At 46.5% G+C, this 19,875-nt stretch overlaps 2 protein-coding genes across 6 annotated transcripts; one reads left to right on the top strand and one right to left on the bottom strand.

The window, feature by feature from the left end:
• The first annotated feature begins 909 nt into the window (after positions 1-909).
• On the top strand, positions 910-12,213 carry LOC106574731 (protein SON). 4 transcript variants are annotated; one of them, XM_014150750.2, is made up of 13 exons: positions 910-1,078; positions 1,936-2,003; positions 2,149-2,313; positions 2,658-4,247; positions 4,392-4,810; positions 5,006-5,140; positions 5,793-6,098; positions 7,146-7,256; positions 7,338-7,454; positions 10,565-10,712; positions 10,868-10,933; positions 11,098-11,213; positions 11,351-12,213. In XM_014150750.2, exons 1-13 carry the CDS (start codon positions 996-998, stop codon positions 11,531-11,533), a joined length of 3,507 nt encoding a protein of 1,168 aa, XP_014006225.1. In that variant the 5' UTR covers positions 910-995; the 3' UTR covers positions 11,534-12,213. The 4 variants fall into 4 exon arrangements, 2 of the variants coding, with proteins under 2 accessions (XP_014006225.1, XP_014006226.1); XR_006759830.1 differs by lacking the exons at positions 10,868-10,933; positions 11,098-11,213; positions 11,351-12,213 and adding an exon at positions 9,822-9,913; XR_006759829.1 differs by lacking the exons at positions 10,565-10,712; positions 10,868-10,933; positions 11,098-11,213; positions 11,351-12,213 and adding an exon at positions 7,846-9,098 and having other exon boundaries at positions 7,338-7,801.
• A 65-nt stretch (positions 12,214-12,278) lies between these two features.
• LOC106574732 (uncharacterized) lies at positions 12,279-17,998 on the bottom strand. 2 transcript variants are annotated; one of them, XM_045697871.1, is made up of 8 exons: positions 17,810-17,940; positions 17,441-17,510; positions 16,734-17,111; positions 16,185-16,562; positions 14,798-14,905; positions 14,618-14,683; positions 14,421-14,467; positions 12,279-12,426 (listed from the first exon to the last, which is right to left on the bottom strand). In XM_045697871.1, the coding sequence occupies exons 2-8, from the start codon at positions 17,484-17,486 to the stop codon at positions 12,391-12,393; spliced, it is 1,059 nt and encodes a 352-aa protein (XP_045553827.1). In that variant the 5' UTR covers positions 17,487-17,510; positions 17,810-17,940; the 3' UTR covers positions 12,279-12,390. The 2 variants fall into 2 exon arrangements, with proteins under 2 accessions (XP_045553827.1, XP_014006227.2); XM_014150752.2 differs by lacking the exon at positions 12,279-12,426 and having other exon boundaries at positions 14,033-14,467; positions 17,810-17,998.
• Positions 17,999-19,875: the final 1,877 nt, after the last annotated feature.

The following is a 19,875-nucleotide window of genomic DNA, read 5'->3' as shown; positions in this document are numbered from 1 at the left end:
GGTAGGGCTCACCTTGTCTTCTACGGACAAGCTATTTTCCAGATGCCCTAAACAATCGGAAAAGAGATTCGTCAGAGAAAATTACTTTACCCCAGTCCTCAGCAGTCCAATCCCTGTACTTTTTGCAGAATATCAGTCTGTCCCTGATGTTTTTCCTGGAGAGAAGTGGCTTCTTTGCTGCCCTTCTTGACACCAGGCCATCCTCCAAAAGTCTTCGCCTCACTGTGCGTGCAGATGCACTCACACCTGCCTGCTGCCATTCCTGAGCAAGCTCTGTACTGGTGTTGCCACGATCCCACAGCTGAATCAACTTTAGGAGATGGTCCTGGCGCTTGCTGGACTTTCTTGGGCGCCCTGAAGCCTTCTTCACAACAATTGAACCGCTCTCCTTGAAGTTCTTGATGATCCGATAAATGGTTGATTTAGGTGCAATCTTACTGGCAGCAATATCCTTGCCTATGAAGCCCTTTTTGTGCAAAGCAATGGTGACGGCACGTCTCCTTGCAGGTAACCATGTTTGACAGAAGAAGAACAATGATTCCAAGCGCCACCCTCCTTTTGAAGCTTCCAGTCTGTTATTCGAACTTAATCAGCATGACAGTGATCTCCAGCCTTGTCCTCGTCAACACTCACACCTGTGTTAACGAGAGAATCACTGACATGATGTCAGCTGGTCCTTTTATGGCAGGGCTGAAATGCAGTGACATTTTTCGGGGGGGATTCAGTTCATTTGCATGGCAAATAGGGACTTTGCAATTAATCTGATCACTCTTCATAACATTCTGAAGTATATGCAAATTGCCATCATACAAACTGAGTCAGCAGACTTTGTGAAAATTAATACTTGTGTCATTCTCAAAACTTTTGGCCACGACTGTAGATGTGAGGTTGGTTGCAACCAACGTCCGGTGTCGTTCTGTGCTGCTACACATGCGCTGAACGGACGCCGCGGAGAACATATTGGTGGATGTCGGCATTGAGGGATTACTAAAGACATGGCGGCCAACATCGAGCAAATTTTTCGCGATTTCGTAGTAAATAAGATAAAAGAAATTGAAGATGAGAGTCAAGATATCATGTAAATATGTTTTTATACAGCCTACTTTACTGGCATGAATGGTTTGTTCGGGCAATTTGAGAAATGTACGTTATAATTTTCTGTGCTGGCCTACTAGGTTAGCTAGCTGGCGTGTCCGGCAGTACAAAGTGTGCAAGGCAGGCAGTTGCTGTGGCTACAATGTATTTAGCTAGCTAACTAGCTGACTAATAACACAGTAGTTTCATGGGTTGGTTCTTGCAAAGATGATTATACTGTGGTTATTTAGTTCAAGCAAACCAGGTAGCTAACGTGGCACCAGGTACAGGGCTTGTTCGCACTACGCACCTTCCTAGCTAGCTAATCATGCTAAATGTGGATTGCTAACAAGCCAACGTTAGCAGTTTACCAGGACGCGATCTCTTTGCTAGAACTCGACCAAAACGTTAGCTTTACTGAGCTACAGTGTGCAAAGGCCATACACACACACATTTTGGATTATCCGGACTTTTTATTTAGCTAGCTATGTCAAAAGCAATGCCGGGGACTTGTAGTTATGCCTTTGAGTTTGTTTCACAGTCACGTTCTAATTAGAGGTTAACGCTAAATAACAGTAGCTAACTACCTCGCATGTCAAATCACATTTTATTTTTATTTGTCACATGCGCCGAATACAACAGGTGTAGACCTTACAGTGAAATGCTTACTTACAAGCCCTGTCCGTATTGTAGACTACGTTAATCTTTCAAGCTCATGCATTGCATACTTATGGATATTGTCCATTCGGTGTCTGGTGTCATGTTGTTAAAAACCAAGACCCCTGCTGATAAGAAAGTTGAGTGAACATACTGTAAGTTCAAGTACAGGTGTCATCTCATACCTGCATTCTCTCTATTAAGTCTGACAGATGAAGGCCATCCCAATGGTAAAACTGCAGAAGGAGCAGATGGGATCAACAACACACAAGGTCAGTAACACAAGGGCTGTATCTCAATAGTCCAAAGTGATTTTTCTCTCATCTCCTTTCCTTTATTTGCACTGATACTCCAGTTTTGATCAGGTGAAAGCGTCTATTTCAAATGAAATTGTAATGTACTGTATTATTTATGCAGATAAAGATGGTGTAGCCAATAAGGAAGAGGGTGATGTCCCACAAAAGAAACACAGGAAGCATAAGAAGCACAAGAAGCACAAAAGCAAAAAGAAGAAACGTAAGGAAGAGAAAGGGAGCGGCTCAGAATCAGCAGCAGACTCTGATGGAGACAAGGCAAAGACTGGTAAGTAGTCTCAAACTACTACTAAGCATATGCATAACAGCAGTGGTGGACCTTTTCAGTTTGATGTTAATAATTAGCAGACACATTGAAATGTGAGTTCTAGATCTGTCATTCTCGTTGAACGCAAGTTTGATGGTAGATCTGTTTGTCATTTTACGTTTTTGGTTATTGAAAATATATTTCACAGCAGTTTAGCTAGATGGTACAGTGATTCTCTACACAACATTTAGCTTTTTGTCACAAACAGAATTTTAGCAACCAGGTAATAGAAATGTCTACATATTGCACCATTGAATCAAATGTCATGATGATTCGTTTCTAAAATATTCTCATTAATTCCACAGGGGAAGAGGATGATGGGAGATCCAAGCGGCATAAACGACATTCTGGGAAGAAGAAGAAAAAAAAGCAGAAGAAAGATGGTGACAAGTCCAACAGCTCATCTGGGTCTGAGTCGAAGCCTCAGCCTGGGAACAAGGAGAGCAAAACTCAGGATCTGCCTGATATCATCCCTAAACTAGAGGAGAAGTGTCCGGAAAAGTCCTCCTCCAGACGCTCACGGTCTCGTTCAGGCAAGCGCAGGTCCAGATCCAGGGACAGGAGAGGGAGATCCAGATCGAGGTCCGGTAGAAGAGGTGGCGGACACACACGTTCCAGATCACGGCACCGGAGGTCCGGGTCACATTCTAGAAGGTCTGGGTCTGGCAGGAGAGGCAGGAGAACCCGGTCAAGGTCCCTCGTGATCTTGAAGAAAGACAGACGGTCTAGATCGAGATCCAGAAGGCGATCGAAATCTAAGACGAGATCTCAGTCGAGACACCGAGAGATGCGTTCAGGATCTCCCTCTCCGTCCAGAAACGACAAATCCACGTCTGCCTCAAGAGACAGCCAATCAGCCGAGAAGGATCCCTCTGCGGCTCTGGCTAAAGATGAGCTCGCTGTGAAAGACGAAAAGGTAATGGTTCCAATCGATCCGCCAGCCCTAGCTTCCGAAAGCAGCATTGAGGGTGTCGTCAATGTGGCCGCCGCCTCTGGAGGAGGGTGGAAGCCGATACCCTTCTTAGGGGACAGCAGTAAGGGAGAGCCAGCCGTTTCCTCCCAGCCCTCAGAATGTCTGACGTCTCCACAGAAGTGCCCTATTCCTCCCGAGGTGCCTTCAGGTGAGCCGCATGAGGCCTCCACTGACCACCAGTCATTGTCAGCCTCTGATCCTAACCACAGCTGCCAGCCAACTGGTGAGCCAGGGGAATCGGATGGACCTGTTACTTCAGAAACCCTGGATGGCTCTGTAGATTCCTTACCCCCCAAAACGGATGCTGATGGAGGGGACAAGGTGACACCTCAGGGTGAAGAGCTGCCTGCCTCACCTCAACCTAAACCACAGCTGACATCTGGAGAGGCAGAGACGACAGAGAAGGAAGGAGAATCTTCAAAGTCCAGGTCTCCTTCAAAGAGGAAAAAGTCCAGGTCAAAGTCTCCTGGTCAGAAGAAACGCTCTGACGCAAAGTCCTCCAAGAAGAGGAGGTCCAGATCCAAGTCTCCAGGGAGGAAAAGGAAATCGAGGTCCTCGACGCCAGGCCACAAGAGGAAGTCCAGGACGCCGTCTCGGAGGAAGAAGTCTCGCTCAACGTCCGGGACGAGAAAGAAGAAATCACGGTCCAAATCCAGAACGCGGAACAAGCGTTCAAAGTCTAGGTCACCGAAAAGGAAACGGTCCAAGTCACGGTCTCCTGCTCGGAGGTCAAAGCGATCGAGGTCACGCTCCGGTTCGCGGCGGAGGGGGAGGGGTGCATTCGGCAGCCACCAGCTGAGCCAGAGGGACCGCTGGAAGCGTGAGCCAAGCCACTCCCCGGTCCTCATCCTCCGCAAGAAGCGGTCTCCGGCACGCACCAACCGCGACACCAGCAAAAGCCCGCCACGACTCACAGAGCTGGGTAAGAATGTCCCAATTTTTTTTGGAATGATCAATGTATTTGAATTGAATAAGTTTATTTTCCCCGTTGGTAACTTGACAAAAACACCGGTGTACAGTAAGTCTCAATGCGAGTTTGTGATGTGTTCCTCATCCCTCCTCACAGATAAAGACCAGTTGCTGGAGATTGCTAAGGCTAATGCAGCCGCCATGTGTGCCAAGGCTGGGATACCCATCCCAGAGAGCCTGCGACCCAAAGCGGTCCTCCAGCTGCCTTTACCCAACCCCAACAACCCCATGTCCTTCTCCATGCCCATGAATATGAACATGCCCATGAACATGTCTATGAACATGCCTATGAGCATGACCATGAATGCAGCTATGGCTAGCATGACAGCTGCCACAATGACGGCGGCCCTGGCCAGTATGGGATCTATGGCCTCCATGCACCAGATGGCCCCGCTCCCCAGCATCACCAACAAGCCCCCGCCAGGTCCCCCCCAGCCCAACATGGCCACCATCGAGGATGTGAAGAGGAAGGTGGCCAAGCAGGCAAACAGCATCAGCATCAAGGAGTTCACTGACGTAAGTGCTCTTCAATGTCATGATGATGACGACAATCGTGTAATGATATGCTTTGGAGAAGATTTACTAAGCATTTGTCCTGGTGCAAAATGTAGTCCTGCACCTTTTTCATAACAAAACACAAATCTTGGACATGAAATTGTATGTGGAAATGGAAACATGGACCCTCGAGCTGTGTCCTGTGTGTTTCTGTAGAAGTGTAAGAAGATTGTGGAGAAGGGAGGGGAGCTGGCCCTCGCTGAACCCCGTATATCTGACGACGAGGACGACGGCAAACCGTTTGGACGAGCCGCCCTGAGGGAGGTCAAGGGCATCTCCTTCAGCCTCAATGTAAGAACATGGAACACACTGCATCAACATGTCTCATAATATACAGTAAATTCTGAGCTTAAACATTTCCTTATTAATAAAAAATGTATCGAGGCAGTTTGAACTGATATTTAATTTTCAGAACATAGTTACTGTTTGAACATAGTATCTAAACAGTAACTAGTCTTTAACTATGTGGGACTGAAGAGATGTGCCTAACTGGGTGAATGGTTGAAGTGAACTGCAGTATGCTGTCTGTTTTGCCCTGGGCTGATGTTAAGAGCTGTTTCTATTGCTGCCACATAACATTTTACAACATAACATACTGTTTTTCCTATTGAGCCAACATAGGCGATGGGCAAAGCAGACAGCAAGCCTCCTTGGGCCCAGAACCAAACCAGGTAGATTTATACTCTTGCGCACTTTCCCACAAACTTCCATCCCAAGGAGACCTCAGTCATGTGAGTGAAGTTTGCTGGTTGAAGTGCACTAGAGATAAATCCTCCAGATTGAGACTGGGCCCAATAACTGCTATGATAACCAGCCATTCCCCTTGTTGAAACACACCTCTTTGTCTTTTTATATTTTTTTCCTCCCATTTTTTTAACAGTAACCCCCCCCCCCACCGCCCCTCCTACTCCTGTACTGCCCCTCCTCCCTCCTCCTCTCTCAGAACGCGTCCGTGCGTCCATCGCCGGCGTTGGCGGTTCGGAGCGAGGCGGCGTTCGCCAAGGAGTTCCCCGTGTCGTCGGGCTCCCAGCACAGGAAGAAGGAGGGCGACGGGGGAGGGGCTTACGGAGAGTGGGTGACCGTCGACAAGAAGGCGGAAAAGGCCAAGGCGGCGGCGACCAAGGCATTGGCAACGGCTGCCACGGAAACTTCGCCTGGGGATGCGCCTTTGTCTGCGGTGTCCGTGGCAACGGAGGAGCCGGCGGTCGTCACGGAGAGTGATAGTGTGTTCCCGGAGCCGCCGCTACAGGTGGGATACGGAGGGGAGGGGGCGGAGGGGGTAAGGTGACACTAAGAGAGATGAGGGGGTTTTAGGAGAGTCGTCGTGGAGGGAGAGAAAGTGAGTTGAGATATTATGCATTTCAAAATCATACACGTTAAAAATATATGTGCTTTATTTTTGGATTTTAGTTTTAACCCAGTGTTTTACCACATGTAGTGGTTTGGATCAGTGGTTTCCGAAATGGTAGGTCACTGCTGATTCCTATTGGGAAGTAGTTTGAGACCAGGTTCTATGGTTATACACAGTAGCTAGAAACATTGGTGTGGTTGATTTGAAAGTAGAAAAGTCCAAAAGCCTTAGGTGGGTTGTCATGCCCAGCAGGAGAAAAAGATTTGGGAACCACTGGTTTAGATGGTATGGTGAGTTTAGTTAGAATGCCATACCAGTGCTCCTCATCTGACCCTATAGCAGCATTGACTGGGTTTCTCTGGAGTAGCTGTTTCTGAGGGCGGCATGTAAAACACTGACCCTCATCACCCACCAATTCCAAATTGAATGTACAATCAAGGGCATTAATTGACCTCTCAAATCTCAGAGCAATACCATTTAATAATCTGACTCCCAGGCGATGACTAGTGGTTTAGAATTGAGTTATCGATCAGTCATAAATCGTCAGATGGGCAGACCAATGAGAAATCGGGTGACGTCATCCGTGACCTTGCTGTTAATTTGTGCTTATTTTGTATTTGATGCAACTGTTATTAAACAAAGCTGGCTGAAATTCCACAGGTTGCGTTTTATTTTTTTGTGGGGGGGGGTGTACAACTACTAATACTGACAACTCTAAAAAATCCAAATACTGACGACTACGTAGATGTAAGTAGTTTCATATAACTGATCTAGGTCTCATGGAGTAAGTCTAGATTTCTTTCTTGTACGGTGAATGGATTTTCCTTATTAGTTTTATTGGCTGTTCACTGGTGTATATGTGTGTGTAGTATTGTGTTTTTGCATGAATGTGTGAATGATGTGTGTGTGTGTGTGTGGTGCTGACTCCTGTGTTTCCCCCTCTAGCCTGTAGACATCACCCAGGCAGTCGGTGAGAGGATGAAGGCCCAGAAGCGTCTGGCTGAGAACCCGTACGACGTCAGCGCCATCTGCATGCTCAGCCGTGCCCAGGAACAGGTAAACAACAAGCGTTGGTAGAAGCATAATGTACGCTCTTTCCACCTCCTTTCTCACACACTAAACCTTCCTCTCTGTTAGGTGGATGCGTGGGCCCAGTCCAACACCATCCCTGGTCTGTTTACAGGTTCTACTGGAGCAACGGTGCTCAGCTCAGAGGAGCTGTCCAACAGCGGACCACAGGCCTGGATCAAAAAGGTACTGTCCACTGTCTTACCTGCTCCCCACACACCCTCCTCACCCCAAACATACCACCCCACTACCCTACAGGTGTCTGCATCGCCCATGCCCACTGGTGTACCCACTTCACAAGCCTTCCTCAGCCTGCTCCCTAATCACCACCCAGCCCTAGTCAAATAACTGAATGTCTGTACGCATAGAGATGGAGACTGTATTTAGTTTGACAAATGTTCTGTTGATGTAGAACACTGGGTTAGAATGGAGTAGTTCCACTGTTACTCAGTGGAATCCAGGGCAGATGTAACGGCCCCGAGACGTGGGGTCCACTGCTACCATGGCAACCCTTGTTAGCACTAACGCACATAGTTTATGTGTGTGTGAGCATCTGTTGTCTGTATTGTGTGTTTCTGTCTGCGTCAGAAAGATGCTCTGACGGTGAAGGAAGACTTGTTTATGTTGACTCAGCCTGATATTTGCACTGCGGTCTGTAACAGTGGTAACATGATGAACCCAGACTGAACAAAAATCTCCCTGTACTTCAATCACCCCCCCACACCTCCCCCGCAACACACACATTCTGACCAATTCCATTTCCTGTGAAGTGGGTACACCATGTTAAGGGTAGCGATGCAGATTCCTTACTTGTGACATTCTTACCAAAGCAGGTGCAAATGCTGGTCTGACACCCATCTACTAGTGGTGCTCTGGTCTGACACCCGTCTACTAGTGGTGCTCTGGTCTGACACCCGTCTACTAGTGGTGCTCTGGTCTGACACCCGTCTACTAGTGGTGCTCTGGTCTGACACCCGTCTACTAGTGGTGCTCTGGTCTGACACCCGTCTACTAGTGGTGCTCTGGTCTGACACCCGTCTACTAGTGGTGCTCTGGTCTGTCCACTAAATAGAGTCCCCCTCGGAGTCGGAATAGGGACTTGGAGAGGGAGGGAGGGGGGAGGAAGAGGAGAGCTGGAAGTAAGTCTGCAGACCCCAGAACCCCCCTTGTCCTCTAGCACCCCAGGGCAAGGCAGAGATTATGGGTCTGTCTCAGTAGTCTAAAGAAGCTTCTTCGTCTCTTTCCTTGGATTCACACTGATCTCAGAGCAGGGGAAAGGGAAAAGCTCTATTCTTTCACCTATCCTGCCTTTTCAGATCAGGTCAGATGTTATTGGGTCAGATGTTATTGGGGACGTTAGATGAGGAAGTGACTTTAGACTATTCAGATGTACCCTAAGACAGGTTACTATAGTCTCTACCGTCACGCTGTCTCCCTAAAGCGGTGTCTCCCTATCGCTCCCCCACACCCAGTCACACAGAATGTCATCATGCCCAGAGATGACCATAGTTGTTTGTCCTCTGTCTGTGGACCCCGTCTGAACTCTCCTACCCTGTAGTGTTTCTATAGTGGGCTGTTTGAAGCCAGTGGGTGTAACTGTACCCCAAGCCTCCCTGAGCTCTGTAAACACACAGAGGCAGGGTGCTGCCGTTACTGTTTTAAATGACACATCCTGAGGAATCTCTCTCAGGTTCGGTTACACATTGTCACATCATTTAGCTATAGAGAGAGATGGATCTGCTGAGTTCATTCTTCATTTAATACGACACATCCTTCACATGCAGATGCTATGGGCAGATGCCATGGACATATGCTTTGGACATGTTCAGAGACATGATATAGGGATGAGAGTACATTGATCATACTAATGTTAGTGACATGCATTTTGCTAGCATTACAGCAGCTAACATTGATTTACAGCACGCTAGCATTACAGCAGCTAACATTGATTTACAGCACGCTAGCATTATAGCAGCTAACATTGATTTACAGCACGCTAGCATTACCAGCATATGGACTGTGTTGTTTGTGTGGTTGTTGGGTGCCCCTAGCAACCAGTCCTGGTGCATTCCGTTTCCCAGTAGATGAGCGGGGTCTAGTTTTAGACCAGACGGTGTTCTCCAACCCTAGTCCAGGCTGTGCGGGATTTTGTTCCATCCCAGCATAGTTGTATAGGTTAGGGCTGTAACAAAAACCTGCACATTAGCTCCAGGACCACAATTGGAGACCACTGCCTGAGGGAGATCTCTGTTCTGAGGGACCTAGGCTAGTTACAGGTGTCCATGGACATGCCTGTGCTCTTTCCCTTGCCCTGGGGGAGGCTGCAGTCAGAAGTTGCTCTTAGTCACAGATCTAGGATCAGCTTCCCTTCTGCAAATCCTAACTCCAAGCTGACCTAGGTGTCTAGGGGCAACTTCCTCCCAGTCCTTGGGGCAGCCTGAGGAAGGGGGTCGGTAAGAGGGGTCTGGATTGGAGCAGAGGGAGAGAGAGGTGTGGGTTCACAGGGGTGACCTGTGAACTTTCACCTCTCTGTGTATTGGACACTTGTTTCAGGGTCAGTCCTTGTAGCTGTCCTTGTTGCCATGGCCACAGTCAGGCCCCCCTCTCATTTCCTGTCTGATGCTGGGCCGGTGATGAGGGGCTAGGTACGTACACCACACAGCGCCTTACTATACATCTTGTGTAACCGTGTGTGTGTGTGTGTGTGAGAGAAAAGGTGTGTGTGTGTGTGAGACAGAAAGAAATGAGGTGTCAAGGCACAGCGCCCTCTTATTTACCTACATGTGGTATAATGTGTGAAGAAATAAGTCTCTCGGCTGTGTCTTGAGTTTCACCACAGAATTGATTTCATTTCATCTGTACTCTTAATGTGTTTTGAAGTTTCTCTAGAAATGTTCTCTCAAACGCACGATTTTCAAAAGCTGCCACCACAAATGGTTATTTCTAGTGTTTCACATAGGAGTAGAGGTTACTACAGACAGAGTAACACACACACACACACACACACACACACACACACACACACACACACACACACACACACACACACACACTCACTGTTATCCAGAGGTATGTGAGTTGTCCTGAAGGTAGTCTCTAACTCAAGTCTGACTGTGACAGTGGTGTGACTGGATGAGAGACAGTGAGTGGATTAGGTGGTTGAGATGTTTTCAAGGTGGAAACTAATTATCTGCTTTCGCCTCTTCCTCTCCCCTCACTCTTCTCCTCTTCCTCCTCACTCCATGGTTCTCTCTTCTGTTATTCTCCTCTTTCTTTCTCTCTCTCTTTCTCTGTAGGATCAGTTCTTGCGAGCAGCCCCGGTCTCGGGAGGAGTAGGGGAGTTTCTCATGAGGAAGATGGGATGGCGGACGGGGGAGGGGCTAGGGCGACACCGCGAGGGCACTGTCGAGCCAATCATCATCGACTTCAAGACCGACCGCAAAGGTGAAATGAAGGGACCCATGCTTTCCACCAGAGCATTATGCATCGCGATATTATTCCAGAAGGCTATTAATGATGCTTAATAATGTGTTATTGATGACTGTTAATGACGTGTGTAGTTGATGAGGATTAATAATGTGTGTATAATCTGACCATAGGTCTGGTGGCTGAGGGAGAGAAGACTCAGAAGTCGGGCGGTATGGTTGTGATGAAGGATCTACTGGGTGAGTACAACACACACACACACACACACACACACACACACACACACAGGATTTTAACTCAGTCTCACTCAATTTACCAATATTGCATTTTTTTGAAGTGCTATAGAATCAATCAATTAGAATTGTATTGATTTGAATGAATGTATTGACCACCTGCCCCCCAGGTAAGCACCCAGTGTCTGCTCTGATGGAGATGTGCAACAAGAAGAAGTGGATTCCTCCGGAGTTTGTTATGGTGACCCACAGTGGCCCAGACCACCGCAAGAACTTCCTATTCAAGGTGTGGATACGCGCTATGAGCCTGTGTGTTTGAAAGGGTTTGTTTATTAGTTTATGGATGACTTTGTCAGATGGTTTGTGTTATAACCTCTTCCTCTCTCCTTCTCCCCTTTCCTCCTCTCTCTCTCTGTACCCCAGGTGGTGGTAAATGGTCAAGACTTCCAGCCTGCGTCAGCCAGTCCCAATAAGAAGCATGCCAAAGCCATGGCTGCCACGGTGGCTCTGCAGGCCATGGGAGAGGTGGCAGGGGACACGGGGCTTTATACAGGGCCTGTGTTCACCACTGCTACCACTGGACCACTGTTCTCCTCCAACGTCTAACACACACACACACATAGTGAAACACACTCAGACTGAGATACAGCGCTCGCACACACACAGGAGAAAAATGACTTGAGTCGCAGACCCTTCTGGCTGACGAGGACATAGAGAATTTGAAGTCACCCGCCAGGGAACGATGATTTGTATTGGAATGTCCGTTGTTATTCTATGTTTTGGGCCTACACACCACACGCGTTCAGAAGAGCCGTATCTGCTGCCTACTGGTCAACACTAGGAGATGGTGTTACTCTGGAAGCAAAATACATTTACTGATATTTTAAAACGGTTCTGGAACTCCGTTTTTTATTTTTAATCCTACTTTGAATGTTTATCTTATGTGTTGAAGCTCAAATGACGTTTTCAAGAAGCTGTTCATAGTGTTAATGCATTTGGGAGGAAAAAAACACCATTCTCCTCATGACCAAATTGTCAATATCAAATGTTACCCATTTGGAACATTAATTTTCAGTGATTCACACTTGATAGTTCTGTCTCATTTTGGACAGATTAATTTAATACTGTCTAGGTTGAGCTTTCAGTCCGCTTTTGTTGGTAGCGTTATTTACACGGTCTGTATAAAAACAAATGTAACGTGTTAGCTGAAAGTGAAGAGATGTGGGTAACCGTAGGAGTTATGGTCTGGAATACCAAAATAAAAATGTCTATCTGATTTAATTAAATGATAGTCCTTTGACTATGTGTGTGTAAAGTACATTTTCTCATTTTGTTTATACAGACAAGAACATGTCTTTTCAATGTTTATTTGCCATGCGCTCACAACACACGTTTATTGTACATCCAACACTGTGTTTTCAAACGGTGCAGTTCAGTATTTGAAGACGGTCTCCCCGCCCTTGTCATCGTTCCAGCACTAGTAGCAATAAACATATTTCCTTGTGCAGGGAGAGATAGGAATACTATATATGGACAGCATAGCAGGGTTCATCTGAGCCCTTGAGTCCAATCCCACATTCCAATACACAACCTCCAAAGCATTCAGCGGACGTAGCAGTGCAGACATCATCAAACGATCTCAGACTTCTCACTGGCAGCTCAGATGAGGGGTTGATCCAGCATCGCAGAGGACAAATGCATAGAGGCTGTAGCTCTATTGTGGCTAAGATAATGTAGCATTTTCCGACTATTCACATATACAGTGCCTTCGTATTTTGTCACATTACAGCCTTATTCTAAAATGGATTCATTTGTTTTTCTTCCCCATATCAATCTACACACAATACCCCATAATGACAAAGCCAAAAGCTTGGCATAAATGTGTTTGGGGAGTTTCTCCCATTCTTCTAGGCAGATCCTCTCAAGCTCTGTCAGGTTGGATGGGGAGCGTCGCAGCACAGCTATTTTCAGGTCTCAACAGAGATGTTCGATCGGGTTCAAGTCCGGGCTCTGGCTGGGCCACTCAAGGACATTCAGAGACTTGTCCCGAAGCCACGCCTGCGTTGTCTTGGCTGTGTGCTTAGGGTCGTTGTCCTGTTGGAAGGTGAACCTTGGCCCTAGTTTGAGGTCCTGAGCACTCTGGAGCAGGTTTTCACCAAGGATCTCTCTGTACTTTGCACCGTTCATCTTTCCCTCGATCCTGACTCGTCTCCCAGTCCCTGCCGCTGAAAATCATCCCCACAGCATGATGCTGCCACCACCATGCTTCACGGTATGGATGGTTCCAGGTTTCCTCCGGGCGTGACACTTGGCATTCAGGCCAAATAGTTCAATCTTGGTTTCATCAGACCAGAGAATCTTGTATCTCATGGTCTGAGAGTCCTTTAGGTGCCTTTTGTCAAACTTGAAGCGGGCTGTCATGTGCCTTTTACTGAGGAGTGGCTTCGGTCTGGCCACTCTACCATAAAGGCCTGATTGGTGGAATGCTGCAGAGGTGGTTGTACTTCCTGATGGTTCTCCCATCTCCACAGAGGAACTCTGGAGCTCTGTCAGAGTGACCATCGGGTTCTTGGTCACCTGTCAGAGTGACCATCGGGTTCTTGGTCACCTCCCTGATCAAGGCTCTTCTCCCGATTGCTCAGTTTGGCCGTGAGGTCAGCTCCAGGAAGAGTCTTAGTGGTTCCAAACTTCTTCAGTTTAAGAATGATGGAGGCCACTGTGTTCTTGGGGACCTTCAATTCTGCAGACATTTGTTGGTACCCTTCCCCAAAAATGTGCCTCAACACAATCCGGTTTCAGAGCTCTACAGACAATTCCTTCAACCTCATGGCTTGGTTTTTGCTCTGACATGCACTGTCAATTGTGGGACCTTACAGACAGGTGTTTGCCTTTCCAAATCATGTCCAATCAATTTAATTTAGCACAGATGGACTCCAATCAAGTTGTAGAAACACCTCCAGGATGATCAATGGAAACAGGATACACCTGAGCTCAATTTCGAGTCTCATCGCAAAGGGTCTGAATACTTATGTAAATAAGGTATTTCTGTTTTTTTATACATTTGCAAAAATGTATAAAAACATGTTTTCAATTTGTCATAATGGGGTATTGTCTGTAGATTGATAAAAGAATGTAATATATTTTAGAATAAGGCTAACGTAAAAAAATATGGAAAAAGCAAAGGGGTCTGAATACTTTACAAATGCACTGTATACACTTTAAAAAGTTACTAGTCCTGAGTGAATTATCAATGGATGTAATTGATTGGCCGAGAGTCACCTGACTGATTCAGATCTGTGTCTGTCTGATTAAAAGAGAATGAAAACTATGTTTTTCAGCCCTCCAGAACCATAATTGAATGACCTTGCCCTAACCATTGCGTCTACCCTCTCTTCCTAATGTGGGTCTAGGATGGGATCTTGTTGAGAGCCAGCAGAGGGAAGAAGATCAGAGCTGTAACCAGCAGAACCCCGGTGATTATCCCGATACGCACCAGCGGAAGGGTCTTTGCCCACACTGCCAACACGTCTTCTGGATCCTCTGGGAAAGGAGGAGGGAAGAGGGAGAGGAGGGAAGAGGGAGGAGGGAAGAGGGGGGCGAGGGAGAATAGTGGGGCACAGTATTCAACATTGCCTACGTCTCCAACATTCATCTACAGTACTTCCAAAACATTTAGAACATAACACTCACCGAAGGTTGGGTCAGGTGATGATGGTGTCATCTCTGTCTGCACTAGTATTGGCTCAGATGATGTCACTGTAATGATGTAATGAAATGTTACCAGTATGTCCCAGCAATAACAAAAACAATAAGTAATAATAAGCATTGGGGAGAAAATAGCTTTCAAATGTTGCAACACCTGTACAGTACCTTGCATATCCTCCTTATCTTGGGTCACCAAAGTGAAGAATGTTATTGGGTTCTCACTGTCACCACTAGTCCCACTAAAGTCTGAGCTACTGGTGACATTCTCTGTTCCTGTGTTACAAAAGGGAAAAACACTGAAAAATATATGTTACTAGCGCTCGCACTCAAAAACAAGGAGCACAAATTAAAGAACAAACTCAAGGTGTCAGAGATGATCAGTCAGTGTGTGTAGGTCTACCTGTTAAGTTATATAGGTCAGTGTGTGTAGGTCTACCTGTTAAGTTATATAGGTCAGTGTGTGTAGGCCTACCTGTTAAGTTATATAGGTCAGTGTGTGTAGGTCTACCTGTTAAGTTATATAGGTCAGTGTGTGTAGGCCTACCTGTTAAGTTATATAGGTCAGTGTGTGTAGGTCTACCTGTTAAGTTATATAGGTCAGTGTGTGTAGGCCTACCTGTTAAGTTATATAGGTCAGTGTGTGTAGGTCTACCTGTTAAGTTACATAGGTCAGCGTGTGTAGGCCTACCTGTTAAGTTATATAGGTCAGTGTGTGTAGGTCTACCTGTTAAGTTATATAGGTCAGTGTATGTAGGTCTACCTGTTAAGTTATATAGGTCAGTGTGTGTAGGCCTACCTGTTAAGTTATATAGGTCAGTGTGTGTAGGTCTACCTGTTAAGTTATATAGGTCAGTGTGTGTAGACCTACCTGTTAAGTTATATAGGTCAGTGTGTGTAGGCCTACCTGTTAAGTTATATAGGTCAGTGTGTGTAGGTCTACCTGTTAAGTTACATAGGTCAGTGTGTGTAGACCTACCTGTTAAGTTATATAGGTCAGTGTGTGTAGGTCTACCTGTTAAGTTACATAGGTCAGTGTGTGTAGGCCTACCTGTTAAGTTATATAGGTCAGTGTGTGTAGGCCTACCTGTTAAGTTATATAGGTCAGTGTGTGTAGGTCTACCTGTTAAGTTATATAGGTCAGTGTGTGTAGGTCTACCTGTTAAGTTATATAGGTCAGTGTGTGTAGGCCTACCTGTTAAGTTATATAGGTCAGTGTGTGTAGGCCTACCTGTTAAGTTATATAGGTCAGTGTGTGTAGGCCTACCTGTTAAGTTATATAGGTCAGTGTGTGTAGGCCTACCTGTTAAGTTATATAGGTCAGTGTGTGTAGGCCTACCTGTTAAGTTATATAGGTCAGTGTGTGTAGGCCTACCTGTTAAGTTATATAGGTCAGTGTGTGTAGGCCTACCTGTTAAGTTATATAGGTCAGTGTGTGTAGGCCTACCTGTTAAGTTATATAGGTCAGTGTGTGTAGGCCTACCTGTTAAGTTATATAGGTCAGTGTGTATAGGTCTACCTGTTAAGTTATATAGGTCAGTGTGTGTAGGTCTACCTGTTAAGTTATATAGGTCAGTGTGTGGATCTAGGATGGTGAGAGAGACAACCTCTGGTATCCCATTCTTAGGGTCCTCGAAGCCCCTGGACTTGTAGAAGCAGCGATAGACTCCCTGGTCTTTGAGCTCCGTCTTGTAGATATACAAGGACAGGTCACCGTTCTCCAGCAGGTTGTTGGGTGGGAGAGAGAGACGGAGGTCTTCTTCCTTAGGTCCCTTGTCGTCTGGGCCAGGGTTAAGGGTCATGATCTCCACATCGTCCTTCAGCCATTGGACGTAGATCTGGCTGGTGGGCTGGGTCTTGGGGATGACACCGTAGCAGGGCAGAGTGACCGGGCTTCCCTTGAACAGCGTGATAGAGCGTGGAGGGTCGGGCTCTGAGAGAGAGAAGGGATGGAGAGTAGTAGAAAAGAGTGAGGGATGAGAGGATGTGATAAGCATAAATTAAGATAATCAAACATTCCAAATGGTACACCCAAAATGGCCGCTGGTCAACTCCACCAACCACAGAATGCGGCTCTGAATGGGAAAGCCTGAAACAGACTTACCCTGAACCTTGAGCCAGAGCGTAGAGATGGTCTTGCGGCCCAGCCAGATACAATCATACATTTCCTCATCGCTCAGCACTGTCTCCTGGATGGTCATAGAGAAGTCTCCATCTCTCATCCTCTCTGCTGGGGGGAATTCCACCCGGGAAGAGAACCCCATTGTCGTTTTGACCTCCACCCCCTTGGCCCCGTCGTCCCATCTGGCCTCACCAAGGATGTTCCCAACCTCCATAGAGGCCACCTCCTGCCCCATGGCCTCCCAGCGGACCTCCCCCTTATCCTCCTGGCCCAGGTAGGAGGAAAAGTCACAGGGGAGGGTGACATTGTCTCCGTACCCTACCTTCAGCTCATACACGGGGGAGAAGGTAGGCACAGACACTGGGGGGATGGATGGACAGATGGAGAACACAGCATGTGAGAGAGGGATGAAGGATGGGAAAAAGTTTGAGGGAGAGAGAAGGAGAAATGGATGAATAGATGATTAGTCAGAAAGGAAGACAGACAGGCAGAACACCTATATGTACATTATGCTACAGATCCATTTCTGTGTCCAAGACCTTTGTATGATAATGACAGAAAGAGCAGAGGTAGAGCAGAGATCTCTAGTTTTAAACAAATAATGACACAAGCCTTTGGAAAATAGAGAATGCTTATTGATGAGTTTTACATGATTGAGAGAGTAGTAGCCTAGGTCTCAAGAAACTCACCAGCTTGGACTGACGTCAAAATCACCAAGAAGCCAAAAAAAATCATCTTGCAAGATGTCTATCTGATCACCTATAAAAAACAATATTACAAAAATTACAAATAAAAAAAGTGTTTTGTTTGTTATAGAATACATCTGGAGAGAAACAATTAAGTTATTACAATGGTATTAGGTCTAGTAAAAAGTGTTTCAAATATATTGGAAATGTAGCCTAAATCCGACACATAGCCAATCAATAAATCGATACGATAATCCGTTCAGGGTCCGGTGGATGTCGCTGATCTCACGAGCCTAAAAAGAAAACGTCTGCTTGATCGTCTCGATTATTAACTTTGGCAACAGAAAAAGTCACAGTGAAGGGTGCTCTTACCGAATAACTGGTTATCATGACGAAATAAACAACGAACCGCCAGAAACGGGTCTGCACATGGGTTAGACTTCAGCCATTGGCAAGAGGATGTCCTCTTTTTTTTAACCGTGAGAAGCAGATGTCTGTGTCAAGACTCACATTATGAGCTATTATTTAATTTATATTAATCCAACCACACTATAGAGCCCCACAGTGGAGGTGTCATAATACCCATAAAACCTGGCGGTCAAACAGGGAAATTAATCGTTTTTCCACCATTAATTTCTCTCATAGGGGATTTTAGAAAGACTTAAAATGAGGGCTGTGTTTTGTGTAGGCTTACCCTGGCTTGACATAAAATATGCACACAAACTGTTTAGACTGGGAGGCATACAGTAAGCTTAACGCTAAAACTGAAACAAAAAAAATATTTAAACTATATAGAAATGTTTTTGAGAAAACAAACTAAATAAAAACTAGGAAAGTGGATCTGAAAACAGATAAAAAATGAATATAAAGCAACAAAACTACACTGCTCAAAAAACACTTAAACAACACAATGTAACTCCAAGTCAATCACACTTCTGTGAAATCAAACTGTCCACTTAGGAAGCAACACTGATTGACAATACATTTCACATGCTGTTGTGCAAATGGAATAGACAACAGGTGGAAATTATAGGCAATTAGCAAGACACCCCCAATAAAGGAGTGATTCTGCAGGTGGGGACCACAGACCACTTCTCAGTTCCTATGCTTCCTGGCTGATGTTTTGGTCACTTTTGAATGCTGGCGGTGCTTTCACTCTAGTGGTAGCATGAGACGGAGTCTACAACCCACACAAGTGGCTCAGGTAATGCAGCTCATCCAGGATGGCACATCAATGCGAGCTGTGGCAAGAAGGTTTGCTGTGTCTGTCAGCGTAGTGTCCAGAGCATGGAGGCGCTACCAGGAGACAGGCCAGTACATCAGGAGACATGGAGGAGGCCGTAGGAGGGCAACAACCCAGCAGCAGGACCGCTACCTCCGCTTTTGTGCAAGGAGGAGCAGGAGGAGCACTGCCAGAGCCCTGCAAAATGACCTTCAGCAGGCCACAAATGTGCATGTGGCTGCTCAAACGGTCAGAAACAGACTCCATGAGTGTGGTATTAGGGCCCGACGTCCACAGGTGGGGGTTGTGCTTACAGCCCAACACCGTGCAGGACGTTTGGCATTTGCCAGAGAACACCAAGATTGGCAAATTCGCCACTGGCGCCCTGTGCTCTTCACAGATGAACGCAGGTTCACACTGAGCACGTGACAGACGTGACAGAGTCTGGAGACGCCGTGGAGAACGTTCTGCTGCCTGTAACATCCTCCAGCATGACCGGTTTGGCGGTGGGTCAGTCATGGTGTGGGGTGGCATTTCTTTGGGGGGCCGCACAGCCCTCCATGTGCTCGCCAGAGGTAGCCTGACTGCCATTAGGTACCGAGATGAGATCCTCAGACCCCTTGTGAGACCATATGCTGGTGCGGTTGGCCCTGGGTTCCTCCTAATGCAAGACAATGCTAGACCTCATGTGGCTGGAGTGTGTCAGCAGTTCCTGCAAGAGGAAGACATTGATGCTATGGACTGGCCCGCCCGTTCCCCAGACCTGAATCCAATTGAGCACATCTGGGACATCATGTCTCGCTCCATCCACCAACGCCACGTTGCACCACAGACTGTCCAGGAGTTGGCGGATGCTTTAGTCCAGGTCTTGGAGGAGATCCCTTAGGAGACCATCCGCCACCTCATCAGGAGCATGCCCAGGCATTGTAGGGAGGTCATACAGGCACGTGGAGGCCACACACACTACTGAGCCTCATTTTGACTTGTTTTAAGGACATTACATCAAAGTTGGATCAGCCTGTAGTGTGGTTTTCCACTTTAATTTTGAGTGTGACTCCAAATCCAGACCTTCATGGGTTGATAAATTGGATTTCCATTGATTATTTTTGTGTGATTTAGTTGTCAGCACATTCAGCTATGTAAAGAAAAAAGTATTTAATAAGATTATTTCTTTCATTCAGATCTAGGATGTGTTGTTTAAGTGTTCCCTTTATTT

Source organism: Salmo salar, chromosome ssa16 (genome assembly GCF_905237065.1).
Source record: "Salmo salar chromosome ssa16, Ssal_v3.1, whole genome shotgun sequence".
NCBI classification, from domain to species: domain Eukaryota; kingdom Metazoa; phylum Chordata; class Actinopteri; order Salmoniformes; family Salmonidae; genus Salmo; species Salmo salar.
This window is presented reverse-complemented; position numbering and strand designations above follow the sequence as displayed.

Bases quoted from the DNA above. Each gene is read 5' to 3' on its own strand.
- LOC106574732 (XM_014150752.2), bottom strand. From the start codon at position 17,486: ATGATTTTTTTTGGCTTCTTGGTGATTTTGACGTCAGTCCAAGCTG. The intron at 14,684-14,797 runs GTACTGTACAGG...ACATCATTACAG, and splicing joins AGATAAGGAGGATATGCAAG to TGACATCATCTGAGCCAATA. The intron at 14,468-14,617 runs GTGAGTGTTATG...CTCCTTTCCCAG, and splicing joins ATCACCTGACCCAACCTTCG to AGGATCCAGAAGACGTGTTG.
- LOC106574731 (XM_014150750.2), top strand. From the start codon at position 996: ATGGCGGCCAACATCGAGCAAATTTTTCGCGATTTCGTAGTAAATAAG. The intron at 4,248-4,391 runs GTAAGAATGTCC...CCCTCCTCACAG, and splicing joins GCCACGACTCACAGAGCTGG to ATAAAGACCAGTTGCTGGAG. The intron at 4,811-5,005 runs GTAAGTGCTCTT...GTGTTTCTGTAG, and splicing joins GCATCAAGGAGTTCACTGAC to AAGTGTAAGAAGATTGTGGA.